Source organism: Mustela nivalis (genome assembly GCF_964662115.1).
Source record: "Mustela nivalis genome assembly, chromosome: 2".
NCBI classification, from domain to species: Eukaryota; Metazoa; Chordata; class Mammalia; order Carnivora; family Mustelidae; genus Mustela; species Mustela nivalis.
Genome location: NC_139021.1, coordinates 154,836,511 through 154,851,658, shown reverse-complemented (window position 1 = coordinate 154,851,658; position 15,148 = coordinate 154,836,511). Strand labels below are relative to the sequence as shown.

At 36.6% G+C, this 15,148-nt stretch overlaps 1 protein-coding gene and 1 long non-coding RNA gene across 4 annotated transcripts in view; one reads left to right on the top strand and one right to left on the bottom strand.

Moving 5' to 3' along the window:
• Positions 1-5,705: 5,705 nt before the first annotated feature.
• Positions 5,706-9,958, top strand: LOC309860263. The gene is made up of 2 exons (XR_014309287.1): positions 5,706-8,182; positions 9,654-9,958. It is a non-coding gene; the product is annotated as an uncharacterized lncRNA (long non-coding RNA).
• TBC1D12 (TBC1 domain family member 12) overlaps positions 5,706-15,148 on the bottom strand; it is a 100,517-nt gene continuing 91,074 nt past the window's right edge. For 2 of the 3 annotated variants that reach the window (XM_082722093.1, XM_082722094.1), the window contains 5 exons: positions 14,658-14,729; positions 12,059-12,187; positions 11,682-11,791; positions 8,628-8,886; positions 5,706-7,571 (listed from right to left, as the gene is read on the bottom strand). In XM_082722093.1, the coding sequence (XP_082578219.1) occupies positions 7,503-7,571; positions 8,628-8,886; positions 11,682-11,791; positions 12,059-12,187; positions 14,658-14,729 (639 nt within the window). In that variant the 3' untranslated portion in view covers positions 5,706-7,502. The remainder of the gene's footprint in view (positions 7,572-8,627; positions 8,887-11,681; positions 11,792-12,058; positions 12,188-14,657; positions 14,730-15,148) is intronic. The other variant, XM_082722095.1, reaches the window with a different exon arrangement.

Below are 15,148 nucleotides of genomic sequence, written 5' to 3'. Positions count from 1 at the left end.
GCCATTATACTTCTCTGTGTTCTCTTTTCTTTTTTTTTTTTTTTTAATTTTTTGACAGAGATCACAGGTAGGCAGAGAGTCAGGCAGAGAGAGAGGAAGGAAAACAGGCTCCTTGATGAGCAGAGAGCCCAATGCGGGGTTCGAACCCAGGACCCTGGGATCATGACCTGAGCCGAAAGCAGAGGCTTTAACCCACTGAGCCACCCAGGCGCCCCTCTGTGTCCTCTTTTCAACTTGGTCTTTCCATAGGTACCAGTTAAGACAGTTGTTTAGGATGAGAGCTTTCTAAAAACCTTTCAAATGTACAAGCCTTTGTAGTTCAAGAAGTCCATCATTAGGGCACTGATGAGTAAGACCTACCATGTTATATTTATTCTAATAGCAACTCAAGTCAGTAAGCCTCTTTGTGGAAAGACTGAGAGGCAACTTTTGTGATCAGAATAAATTTTTACCGTGAATACAACAGGCATCCGTAGAGTGGGTGCAGAAGATGCAGCCCCCATGATCCAAAAGGTTCACTCCAAACATAGTTTAGGAAACTAAAGCCCCTCATCACAGAGTAATAGGCGTTAAGAATTGTGCAGTGAAAACAATGTCTTGGTTGCCTCCAGTCATAGACCCACTAATCTATGACACGGGACAGGCACTACTGGAATGGGATTTTTTCCAGCACCAACAAAACAATGAAGGTTGAGATGACAAAAGCCCCTTCTGATAAGCTCCCCTGAAGTTGGCACGGTCAGATGAAGAGAATTCTGCTTGTGATTTGGTGACTGGGAACCTCAGTCTATAATCAACTAGCCACCAAGATGCTCACTGGTACACTCACCTTCCAGTTGTCTGTGACCAGAGACAATATTCTCACTAGTCACAAAGCCAAGCTTTCAAGACATAAAGTAAGACAAAAGGAAAACTTCCATCTGGTTTTTCTCATATGCACAGTAACAGTTCTGGTTAATCCTTGGGTCTCTTGGAGCCAAACTAATATCTAAGGAGGATGTGCTGCTGGGTTGGGGATTATGTGGCGTGTACTTGTTGCATGGATATTTTCTTAAGGTTGGCAGGTGACCTGTGTCAATGCAACCCATTCAGTGACCAACTAGTCCTATCTTAAGGTATCACCTTAGCACTCTAATAGGTCTGAGGTGCTCAACCCATGCCTATCAATTTTGTAACTTTGGCTTCATAGATGTCCCTTAGCAAGAGCCTTTACCTCACGTGCCCATTAGACCACAACAAAGTTTGTTTACACAGACACTGGTCTGGTGAAAACTGTGAACTCACTAGTCTCTAAGGCTGGCTTGAACGGCTGACTTACAGGGCCTATGTCAGAGACAGATGGAGATAAAGAAAAACATTGATCATCTCTGGGAGGAAAAGGATCAACAAAAATCAAGAGTACTTATAATAAATCCTTACCAGAGTTGCTATACCCAAGGAACTAGTTCCACAAATATTTCTTCCTGCTAACCTATATTTAGAGAAGGAAAAGAAAAGACTCTTGCTTCCACCCTACCCTACAGGCAAAGATGGGAGAGTGATTGGGTAAGAATTCTTACCTTCTGCCAGCTTTTTTTTTCAGAGGTCCCAGGATCTCTTAGCTGTAGCAGCCTCAGAGTGACAGCAGCCAGAGAAATTTTTCCCTTTGTGGTAGCCAACTGTAGGGGAAGAAAAATTTTTCCTCTACCTCTTTAGGCTCTTTTATCTGGTCTATTAATATTAATCAAAATGACCTATGACAGGTTAAGAAAAGAAAAACAAATATAATTACTTACATACATATAGGAGCCCCACAATGAAAACAAGAGGTTCTCCAACAATCAGGCAATTGAAGCTTATACACCATTTGAGTTACAAAGAAGGGGATAGGGTCTGGGACTTCAAAGGGAAGGAAGACAATTCACATGAAAAGGTGAAGAACAAATGTTTGGCAAATGGTCGCCAGGCCAAGCACAGGGAAAGGAACAGAAAGAACTTTGAACAAATAGGCCCTACCCAGCTTACCAGCTTACCATATCTACTCCATATTCTTTTTAACTATCTTTGGTGATATTTCTCTTTCTGGATGAGTCCCTCTATCTAAATTCTTTCAGGCAATTGAGGGGGAACCTAAAAAACTCTTCTTGAGTCTTTTGGGCCTTAAATGTCTTCCGCTCAAAATAATGAGCATGCAAAATTGGCACATTCTGGGGAGACTTGTTTTGAAACCCTCACTGAAGTCCAAGCAGAAGCTATTGCTAGTGCAAAGAGACTAAGGCAAGAATAAGCTTGGGCATGTTTGAATATTAGAAGGTGGCCAGTATGATTGAAGCAAGTTGGCAGGGGAGGGGGGATACAAAAGTCAGAGGCAGACTGTCCAGATGAGGCACTGATATTTACTTCTAAGATGTTACAGTCATGATTTTCCCCCACCAGCATAAAATGTCTACTTCTCCTAGAAATCCCTTTCATATTAGTGGTTTTGTTTATCCACCCAGTTGTAGAAGGGGGGGACCCCAAAATCAAAAAACAAAACCATGTTTCCTCTTGCTTACACTAGATGGCCCCACTTCCTGCCTACTTCCCAAAGTAAATAACATTTACATTCAGAACTCCCCTTTCAGAATCCCAACACCAAATTTAAAAAACCTACCTTCCTGAACACCTTTTCCACTTGCACTGATGTCATGCTCTGCATCCATTTTCCTGTAGTCTGTTCAGGAATCTTAGATTACCTATTATCCCATTCTCTATTTTTTTTTAGATTTTATTTTATTTATTTGACAGAGAGAGATCACAAGTAGGCAGAGAGGCAGGCAGAGAGGAGGAAGCAGGCTCCCTGCTGAGCAGAGAGCCTGATTCAGGGCTTGATCCCAGGACCCCTGTGATCATGACCTGAGCTGAAGGCAGACACTTAACTGACTGAGCCACCCAGACGGCCCTGCATTTTTTAAAAAGAAGAAAACAGGGGCACCTGGGTGCTCAGCGGGGAGCCTGTTTCTCCCTCTCCCTCTCCCCACTGCTCGTTCTCACTTTCTCTCATTTTTTTTAAAGAGTAAAACATGTAGTCTAATTAAAAATTTGACGAGCAGTTTACTTTTCAAAGGCTGACATAAATGGCCTTAAAAACCAAATCAGAAGAGATATTAAGACAAAGTAATGAGAAATTCCCTTTCTACACTAAAATTTATTTAAAAAATCACTTGGGTTTACTTCAAGAATAGAACAAACCCTATCATTCAAACACTTTCCAATTTATCTTTTCACTTTCAAAGTCCAAACACAGGTACCCTAAATACAATCTACAAGATTTTAATCAAGTCATTACTTCCCTTTTAAAGTTTCTTAATAATATAGATGCTAAAATTAAAAGCCTTGAGATTTATGTAATAAATAAAAATATATCATTTACTTACAATATTGATTATCACTATTGCCTAGAATAGGAAAGTGAAGCTTTACTTTCTGCTTAAGTAACTATGTATAGTTTTCTGCCTGAAAATGAAAAATGAGAACATATATACAATATTGTTGTCAATTTTATATACTTTTCCAAATCTGAATTAGTTTACATTTTTTTTAAAGATTTTTTTTTTTAAGATTTTATTTATTTATTTGACAGAGAGAAATCACAAGTAGATGGAGAGGCAGGCAGAGAGAGAGAGAGGGAAGCAGGCTCCCTGCCGAGCAGAGAGCCCGATGCGGGACTCGATCCCAGGACCCTGAGATCATGACCTGAGCCGAAAGCAGCGGCTTAACCCACTGAGCCACCCAGGCGCCCCAAGATTTTATTTATTTATTTGACAGAGAGAAATCACAAGTAGACGGAGAGGCAGGCAGAGAGAGAAAGGAAGGGAAGCAGGCTCCCTGCTGAGCAGGGAGCCCGATGCGGGACTCGATCCCAGGACCCTGAGATCATGACCTGAGCTGAAGGCAGCGGCTTAACCCACTGAGCCACCCAGGCGCCCTTAGTTTACATTTTTATTATAAAAATGATTTTCCAAATTCAATACAATAGTATTAAAGTCATTTGAAATAAAAAAAAATCATGAAAGTACAGTTTATGTAAAAGTTCAACAAATAAAAATACTTTGTAATGCAATTTTTTTTTAAAGTCAAAGTTTTTTCTGGTTATTTATTAGAAAATAAACCCACCCACAGAATGAAAACAGTAAAACCTTATTAATTGGAACTGAGGGAAGATAAATATGAACAGTAGAATGTTCGGAAAGAAATGTAATTTTGCTAACTTCCTAAGCCTTGCAATTTATTTAGCTTATCAAAATATTAAGAGACAGTGTTTAGCAGGGCTTAGCAAATGTTCCTACTTTCATTCAAAGTACCAAGTTATTTACTTCTACTGCAGTTACACTGTTAGTAAACTATACACACATACACACACACACACACACAATGTATTATTTACTTCAGGATATATATTTATTAACACATAGTATATTATTTGCTTCAGGGGTACAGGTCTGTGAATCATCAGTCTCCCACAATTCACAGCACTCACCAGAGCACATACCCTCCCCAATGTCCATCACCCAGCCATCCTCTCCCTCCCCCGTGACACCCCCCCAACCCTCAGTTAACAAACAATGTTTTTAAAGGGCCAGATTTTCTTCTCCCTCTGAAGTCACTAGTTTCTCTAAAATCTTCTATTTTAATTTTTGTTTTTAGATGTTGTGAAGCAGTGCAGTTCTAATTAATGAAGTTTTACTACATTTGGGAATTCATATTTTGGACACCGCTTTGATAACATCAAACTAATACGAATTTGACACAAAAATCACTTTTCCCCAGAGGTAAGACTGTTTTCTGACACATATATGTCAACTAGTCATGGCAAATTAAAAGCTGATTCCCAATACTATTTTGTCACATATATTTTTCCTCTTTTACACCCATCTCTGCTGTCTGAATATGCTCATGGAATACAAAATAGTCTTATCCAATCAAAAATAAGAAAAATCAAAATAACCAGGTGGCATTATGAATATAAATTATTCCATGATTATATGCTTTAGAATTATACCCTCCAATAGTATAGAGTCTAAAACGCTGACTGCTCTAGATAAAAATAGGATCAATTCCTAAGCTACAATGAAAGCTGTTATCCTGAAGTCAGAGGCTTGAAAATATTAATGCCATTTTGCAAATGTTACCTAACTTCTGTAAAATCAAACAAATATACCCAAGCCAATAATATCATATAAAGATCATCACTACAAAAGAAATCAGCAAAATTATGATTATATTCTATGACTCTTAGAAAACTATGCCAGTTACTTGGATCTTCTAGGTAGCACTTAAATAATACAATGTATACCTGGGCTGAAAGGACAGTGAAGTAAGAAATTATATATATATATATATTTTTTTTATTTATATAAAACAGACAAATGAAACATTCTATACATATTAAATTTAACATCACCTTGAAAATTTTAGGAAAACTTATTTAATTGAAAATATACTTTAATCAAAAAAATCCCATCATACACTGACCATGTTGAATAACCCTATACTGCCTGTATAGGAGATTCAAAGGAAGATACATGATAATATTTGAGCTGCCAGTACTGTGAGTCTCAAGAGGCTGAAGGACTAGAATATCCCTTGGAAGAGATTTTGGGGGAAAAATTATTCTTTTTTTTTTCTCCAAATGTGGTTAAATAAACCAGTTATCCCCAAAGTAATAAAGACTCATTTCAAGTAAATACTCTGCTTACAAGTTTTATTTACACAGTAATTATTAATAGTGGTTTTTTTAGTGAATTCCTTGTATTTACATTTTATATACACATTTATACTTGAAAAGTAAAGAAACTGTACAATAATAAAAATGAGAAAAAGAAATACAGTAATTTAGGTCAAACTCAGGAAACAAATACATACAAGTAAGATTAAATTTAGGCAGGTAGTACAACTTCAACGAGATTACTGCCAGGGGTTACATTCCCTCTTATATCAGGGCCACCAATATCGAGGAAGTAGTTACCAGAGTTAAAAACGTCATTCTAAAACCTATTAAGACCCTGGGTACTCCCTCAATATGTATTACAATACCAGTTTCCACTAAGTAAGCTCCTAAGATAGGAGTTAACTTCTGAGGGTTCCACTAGTGGTCCCTAGGCTAGAATGACCCATGGGGTAAAAATATATGGACACCATCTGGTCCCATACTCCTAAAGAGGCAGTCAGTGAACTAACAAGATTTTCAGGCTTGTTAGTTTTAAGACTATATACTACTAACAGAAATAGTATGCTCAAGTGTTGTTTTAAACAAAACTGCAAACATAAAAGCACACTGTACATCTAATTATTAACCAAACAGCATGTTATACAGATATCACTTATAATACTCAAGTGATTTATTTTAGGTTTAAGGATTAAATGTATTATAATAAAATTCATGTTGATTTACCAATAATTAATTTCTTTATCCACTATACCATCAAAGTTAGACTCATTAGAAAAAAGTTAATTTTATCTTTTTCTTTTACTCTTATTTCCATTGATTAGAAAATTATGCACAGTGTTTTACAAGTCATAGACTTGGCTACATATTAAGATTTCAAATTTAAAACTGGAATTAAATTTTGTTTCTACAGACAGTGAAGGAATTTTAACTAAAAAGTTTAAAGTCTTGCCAAGTAGCATGCTATTTCAGAACTCTCAGAATTTGTACGTTTTAACTCTTACCAGTGAAAAATCTCATTTATATTCATGGACTTACTTCCAAAATCAAGTCTTCAGTCCACTAAAGTGCAAAGAACTCTCCTTCTACCAGTTAGTTTCCTTAAATTACTAGATGAACAACTTCTTAGACTAAACAGAAAGGCTAAAATTCTTTGAGTCATGGGTATTCCTTAAGAAACAATTTTCCTTCAAAAACAAACAAACATGATGCTGTGGAAAAACACCTAAACAAATGTGAAACAAGCTCCCATCAGTATTTCCAGTTCCCAGAAAACCCCAATTTGTCCCAGCCTGTGAATGAAGACAACAATTTCAGTGACTTAAATAATCTACAAAGTTGCTTTCTTTTGTTCTCTAATATCTTCAAAAGGTTGGAACTGGAGATAATATTTGTATTCAGGTGTTTATTTCAAATAGTATTTTGGAAGTTAAAGTAGTATTTAACAATCCTGCTCTGACCTCCAAAGTGCTTTTATGGTAACTGTTAAAAAAGAAAAGATGTAAAAATTTGAATAATCTCCAAAGCTGTTAAAAAAGTTTATTGCATTAAACTTCACTCCAAATTATGGAGTATGAACTAGCCATTTAAACTCTTCCCTTTGTAAAATGGCTCTCCCTACAAAATACTTTTTATTAATACTGTCAATTGGTTACTCATTTCATTTACTTCAGCCATGGAATTCAAAATCAGCAGTTTCCCATGTCTTGATTCTTTTAGATTTCTCCAACATTTTCTTCCACGCTTTTTACATAGGAAATGAAAAACTTTTATGAAAACATTATTTATGTTTCAATTAGTCTGTTAATTTTGAAGATTAGCTTTTCAGAGCAGGACTATTATTCTTGTCTCCTTCTTTAATATCCTTCATTACAGATGCAAAGACCTGGAAATTATATAAAGGAAAGATTAATCCTCAAAATTAACTACCACACAGATTAAAGAGGTTTAAGTGACTATAGTTTATTAACATGGAAAAGCTTTAGTGTATTTAACTCTATCCCCTGGAAGACTAGCTATTCTCAAATCCTCTTGTTCTTTTCAACTCAATTTTATGGTATACAATTAGATTCCAGTTTTCATCACTTGCCAAATATTCTGAAATTACTACTTAGTAACAGAACATTTTCTGGATGCATATTTTCTGACACTTCATTTTAGTAAGCAATAAAACTGTGAGCTTATGATGCTTACTGTCTATCATTCAAGGAGCAAGTGAAAATGCTTTTATGGCACTTAACTTAGACTGCCAATGTTTGCTTCCCTAACAGGAGAGGCATCTAAAAAGCCAAGATCATACATTAAATTCTTTCTGTTGTAAATCTTTAGCACAAGGTGGGTAGTTTTGTTTTTGTTTTTTTAAGTAGGCTCCATGACACAGAACCTGAACTCATGACCCTGAGATTGAGATCTGAGCTGAGACCAAGAGTTAGACATTGAACCAACTGAGTCACCCAGCAGGTGTCTGATATAATTGTTGTCTATTTGAAATACCAAGTAAAAAAAAAAAAAAAAAAACAAAGTTATTGGAGTTACATAAAAATAAAACCATAGCTTTGGATAGGTGAAAGAGGAGAAATTGACTTTAAATTCTTGCCTTTTCAAAGTCAAAAATTATTTTTTTGTTTTTTAATTAGGCACTAACATTTGAGAAATAAGATATATTTTTTTTAAGATTTTACTTTTTTATTTGACAGAGAGAGAGAGAAGTCACACGTAGGCAAGAGCAGCAGGCAGAGATAGAGAGGGAAGCAGGCTCCCCGCTGAGCAGAGAGCCCGATGTGGGGCTCGATCCCAGGACCCTGAGATCATGACCCCCACCTGAAGGCAAAGGTTTATTAACCCACTGAGCCACCCAGGTGCCCCTGAGAAATAAGTTTTTTATAAGTCAACTGGTCGTTTTAACAGATCCATTAGAAGAAGTAGGAAAAGGTCACTCTACCTGAGTCCATTTTTTGGTGCTATTTTGCATCTGAATGGCTGCAATACAGCTGAACAGCTTTTCTGATGTGATATCTTCTGGCAATTTAGTGAGAAACTGTGCTATATGAATAAAGTCCATTTGTAGGAGAATATCTTCATATAATCGGAGGATTCCTAATCCAGTCCTAAATAAAAATTCCTCCCCATCTCTGCAAAATACATCCCAGACTCGACAAGCCAGATCAAGTGGGAGTGATTTGCTATAGAGTGTGAAGATCCTAAAATTAGGGAGAAAATAGTCATGAAGTTCTTCATTCATTTATTCATTCACTCATTAATCATCTCTATATAAAAAGAACAGTGCTTAATTAGGGATAAAAAGATAAATAAGATACTACTCTTTCCTTCAAAGAATTTGAATAGTGGGAAAGTAAGTAAAAGTAACTTACCACCTTCCACAGAGACATGGCCTAGCAGAAATTAAGAGTGGCAAAAACACCTAGTGATTAAGGGGATGGGCTCTGAAACCAGAATGTTTAAGTTTGACATTAGTGGTGTTAACTTGAGCAAGATATCCATCCTTGCTGTGCCTCCATTTCCTCATTAGTAAATAAAGAGTAATATTACCTACCTCTCAGGATTGTTTTGAAAATTAAAGGAATAAATGTAAAGTATTCAGAATAGTGCCTGGCACATAAAAAAGGCTCAATAAAAGTTACTTATTATTGTATGAGGAATCCAAGTATCATCTTTTAGTAACCTAAATACAACTTCTCTCTTTTCTCCTCCCACAAACATCTACTGGTTCTTTCTTCCCTTTACCAAACTTTACTTACTACTTCTTTTGTAGCATGTATAGCTCCAACAGAATCACTAAAATGGTTTTTCCCATCCTTTCTGACAATGTCTGATTGTGTAATTTTTTTTTTTAAGATTTTACTTATTTGACAGAGAGAGACAGTGAGAGAGCCAACACAAGCAGGGGGAGAGGGAAAGGAGAAGCAGGCTCTACGCCGAGGGAGCCCAATTCGGGGCTCGATCACAGGACCTTGGGATCATGACCCAAGGCTAAGGCAGCCGCTTAACAGACTGAGCTACCCAGGCGCTCCGTTCATGCAATTCTTTATCCAGTGGAGTTTCAGGGATGTGCTCTAGTTGGGGAAATGGGGACAGTAGGTGCTAGAGAACTTCTCTTGAAGCTGCCTTGGCAAAGCACACTTTTTTTTTCTCTTTTTAAAAAACTAATCTCTACACTCAGTGTGGGGTTCAAACTCATAACCCTGAGATCAAGAGTTGCATACCCAACCTTTGGGAGCCAAGAGCTCCCAAAGTACACATTTTTTTTTTTTTTTTTTTTTACAAAGACTGTGCTTATCTGAGGTAGTACTGATGAAACTTGAGGAAGGAACTAAGTTTTACTACTTACTTAGGTAGTAAGTTCAGAGGCAGTGAAACAAAAATCCATGTCTATTTCTTAAATAAGACATATTTAATTGCATAATAAAAGCACACCCCTGGTAGTACAGAGGATAGTAATTCATTGCTCAAAATGAGAGAAGGTACCAGCAGTGCCTAAGTAGTACACAGTTCTCACTACTAATTACATTCTGCTCCCTATTACCAAATGTGATACTGGTTTGCCTTATGTTCGTTCACACTCTTCAAGACGGGCAATTGAGTATTTTTGCCCCTTCTCTACAGATTTAGTATTTGGCCTTGGTCCTCTGGGTCTTGTAACATAAAACTTCTCTTCTCCCCATTATCTTGGGGCCTTCCCAGAGGAACTCCAATGTTCCCAGTAGAAATAGAAAAGAACACAATGAGGCAGCACCTCTTTCTGCCTCGGGTTCTGTTCCCATCCTTTAATAAAACCACCTTTTTTGGGCATCTGGGTGGCTCACCTGGTTAAGCAACTGCCTTCGGCTCAGATCATGATCCTGGAATCCTGGGATCGAGTCCCACATCGGGCTGCCTGCTCAGCAAGGAGTGTGTTTCTCCCTCTGACCCTCTTCCATCTCATGCTCTCTAACTCTCTCTCTCAAATAAATAAATAAAATCTTTAAAGAATAAACAGGGGCTCCTGGGTAGCTCAGAGGGTTAAGCCTCTGCCTTGGGCTCAGGTCATGATCTCAGGGTCCTGGGATCGAGCCCCGCATTGGGCTCTCTACTCTGCAGGAAGCCTGCTTCCCTCCCTCTCTCTACCTGCCTGCTTGTGATCTCTCTCTCTCTCTCTGTCAAATAAATAAATAAACAAAATAAATCTTTAAAAATAAAAACACCTCTCTTGCACCAAAAAGAAAAAAAAAACACTGAAAAATAACTAAGTTTTTTAAAAAACTTAAATAAAAGAAAACCTAAACAACTGGGAATATAGCATACTTGAACAAGGCCATTAATTATTTTTCTATAGTAAAACTTTGTCTCATTTACAGGAAATCCACTGAATTTGATGACTGGGGTTTAAGGTTTGAATGTCTCACATGCAATCGTAACAAGCTATCTTAAGATAATTGCTCCATCCTTTTGGAAACTTCACCATCCCACCATTCTACAATCAACTGGTGATGGCTCACAAGAGTCCTTGGCAAGGAAGAACTGTAAGTGCAACGTTGAGAAAAAGGCACTAGCACCTAAATAAAGCATCACTCCTCTGTCAAAAAGCAGGATAAAGCCTTGAAAAAAACCAAAGTCCTCAGTAAAAAAAACCAAAACCAACCAAAAAAACATATCATAACTATCATAAGCTCTTGTGTGTTAAGAATGATAAAGAAATAGCTTTCTCCTGAGCGTAGCACGCACGCATTGAAGGAGATAATCTATGTAAAACACTCACTACAACCAAAGATAAAGATATTATTCCCATTTTATAGATAAAAAACTAAAACACAAATTGAGGGATTCTGATTTTAGTCCAGAGTCCATGTTCTTAATCAAATGCCTCCCCACAAAAATGTCTGAGTTTCTCTATTTGTTAAGGGAAGGAATTTTTATCTGTATAATCCTGTGCATGAGATTTACTCTTATTCCTAAAATACTCAAAAAGTTAAACTATTTTATTGATTTTATGACTTACCAGTCGATCAAGTATATGTCTGGTGTAAGACTGTAAGATTTGAAATGAAGAAATAGTTTGGAGAGATTTTCTTCAAAAAATACTTCAAACGTTGCAAAATATTTCAACATCTAAAGATAGAAATATCAATAAAGTTACTGAACAGTATACTTTAGAAATAGAGAAAGGGTTTACCTTAAAAAATTAAAAGAAAATCTTGCTTAGCACTTCTTTCCTATTCTTTTTATCAAGCATTTGTAAAATTATAATTCAATGAAAAACTTATTTTAGATCAGATTATTTTGGTCTTCTAATTACTGTTTTTCACTCTAAAAGAGCACTCAGACTATAGAAACTGACAGTCAAAGGAAAAGATGATTCCTTCCAAATGTTCATACCATGTTGTGATCCACACGAAAAAAGGCCAGCTGGCATGGCTTATTGAGGAGGTTTGCAAATGCAATGAAGGCATCTGCCTCTTCCAAATTGAGAATGAGAACTGCTGCTATGAAGGACATCCCTTGGACCTTCAAAGAAAAGAAATTTATCAAAATGTGCTTACAATAATAATTCAATACAGTTTATCTTACTGTATTCCTTAAAAATTAAGAAGTGATATTAAAGTAGAATTAACCAAGTTTTCTTTTTGTCAATGAAAGTAAATACAGAGAACTTGTCAATAATTATGAAATCTCCCTAATCTTAAATTTTTTTGTTCATGTGTTACAGTTTAAAAAGATTAGGGAAAATTTTAGAAAAAAAGGAGAAAGTATCAGCTTTTACTTGCTACAAAAGCCTATCTCCACGTACTAATCTTGCTTTCATTTTCTCTCACTCTGAAGTCTTTCAAAGTAGAGGACATTGAAAATATGGTGATTGTCTTCATGTCACAGCACATCTGTCTGAGGTATAAAGTGAGGAACTAAGAATAAATGTATGAAAAGTGCTACTGAAGTTCTAAGACAGAAGAGGTGGTGGGAGGGTGGAAGTAGGCTGGATTCCTGGAAAAGCAGGATGAACAAATAAAAAAAAAAAAAATCCCAAGAAATTTAAAAAAAAAAAAAAATGTGACCAAAGACACACACAGGACCAGCCCAGCCGGAGCACAATCTTGATATTGGGAGAACTTAAGTAGGATGCAATTCCAACAGTGAAAAGCCTTGAGGAAAAAGCTCAGCTACACAGATGCTTGCTTGTGAGTTATGGACAACTGTTGTACATTTTTGAGCAGATAACTGATATGAATTGCTGATCATTGTTTAACTAAAAAGACTTCATCAGGCACTTCTGGTACAGATTTGCAGAAGAGACTTACACAAAAACAACACTTAACAGTATTTACAATGAAACCGCCTGTGTCTCTTTTTCCCAGCCAAATGTTTTCAAGGTTTGCCTGCAATCACTATTTCTACTTTCTCAGCTCCCCTTGAAGTTTTTATTTCTTGCAGACTTCAGTTTGGATTCCCAATCCATTACTAGCTGATTTTGAAACTCCTTTTGCCAGGATAACCAATAACTTGTAAAACCCAATGGGCACTTTTCTACACTCTTAGAATTCCCTTTGCTTCTGTGATCCAGTATTTCTTTGTTCTCCTCCTACTTCTCTGGCTTTTTCTGTGTACTCTTTACAAAATCTACAGTAATTCCCTATTTGATTTTCTAGAGTATAAATTCCATGAGGATAGAGCCTGTGGCAGGCAGAATAAGTGATAAGTGCTATAGGACAAATATGGCATAGTAAAGGGGGTAAGTGCCAAGTTTGGGAATATGGTAGGTTTTATATTAAAAAAGATGGTCCAAGTAGTCCTTACGGAGAAAGTGAAATTTCAATGAAAGATCTAAAATCCCTTGCTCATGTACTATGTCACAGAATAGTCAAAACATTATGTAATGTTCACATTTTTTAAAGATTTTATTTTGGGGATGACTGGGTGGCTCAGTCAGTTAAGTGTCTGCCTTTGGCTCAGGTCATGATCCCAGGGTCCTGGGATTGAGTCCCACTAGGGGCTCCCTGCTCAGTGGGAGCTTCTCCCTCTGTTCCTCCTCCTCTACTTGTGTGCTCTCTCTCCAATAAATAAATAAAATCTTAAAAAAAAAAAGACAAAGGTAAGATGAGGTTTCATGACTTCCAGTTAAACATGGCAAACTGAACACTTTTTTTTTTTTTTTAGGTTTTATTTATTTATTTGAGAGAGAGAATGAGAGGAGAGAGGTCAGAAGACTGACCCACTGAGCAGGGAGCCCAACATGGGACTGGATCCCGGAACTTCAGGATCATGACCTGAGCCAAAGGCAATTGCCTAACCAACTGAGCCACCCAGGTGCCCTGAGCACTCACATTATTCTGTGTTCCCTCCCAAATCCAACTACAATGACATTAAAGAAAAAAAATCAATATGAGCCTAGGAAGACAAAGAGAATAGAAAATAATATAAACAGTAAATAAAAATGTCACTAGCATTCCAGAAGTTGTAAATAAATGGAGAATGTTGAAACTAAGATATCTGCAGAAAAGGAAGCCAATAAGCAGCAAACCAATTCTGCCACAAATCTGCAAGGCTCAGAAACTGGAGTTACAGGCCACTCTGAAATTGGAGGGGTAAGGCTAAACCTAGGATTGGCTGAAAATTTATACAAGGAGCAAATCCCTTCCTCTATTCTATAAGGACAGGTGCCTATCTTTCCCTCAACCCAACATAATCTAAGAGGTTTATCTCCAGAGGCACAGACACAGGGAGGAGGGAATAGACACTACACCAACATCAGGGGCAATTAATAAAGGCTTACAAATTGAATAATAAAACCCCCAGTAGCTCTCCCAGAAATCTGGCAGGCAGTCTCACAAGTGCCTGGGAAGATTCCTCTCTGTTTAGTTGGTAGCCCCAAGAAAAATTAGACAGAGAGATACAGATATTTGGGAGCTAGGACAACATAAGATACTTTGATAAGATAGATAAAATGTTTATATTCAAAAACCAGATTGAAACAAATACTTACATAACCAACATCAGGTCTGTAACACGTATATGCCCCTAAGATACTATGTAAGACATCATGATATGGGCCACCCTTAGGAGAGAAAAATGAAATGTCAAATACACAATAACTGTCTATATGTTAATTCCCAAATAAGTAATTTTTAAATAAACTCCAGCATTTCCTAAATGAGTTGTTTTAGTTAGTATATTGTGTCACTGTCAGAAATACTCTAAATATGCTCTGTAATGTTTTCTCTAAAGAATTAATAAAAACATTTAATCCTGAACCAAAGAAAAGTCAAATGAACTCACTTGATGGATAAAGTTATACAGTCTTTGTACTATTTTAAAGATTTCTAGATTTGGTACAATAAGATTATGATGAAAACAGACTATTTCACTTCATATAATTTTAGCAAAAGGAAACCATCAAGCTACACCAAATTAAGTTTAATAATTTTAATCTTAATGGTAAAAAATTTTATTTCATTGTATCAATCTAGAGAAATT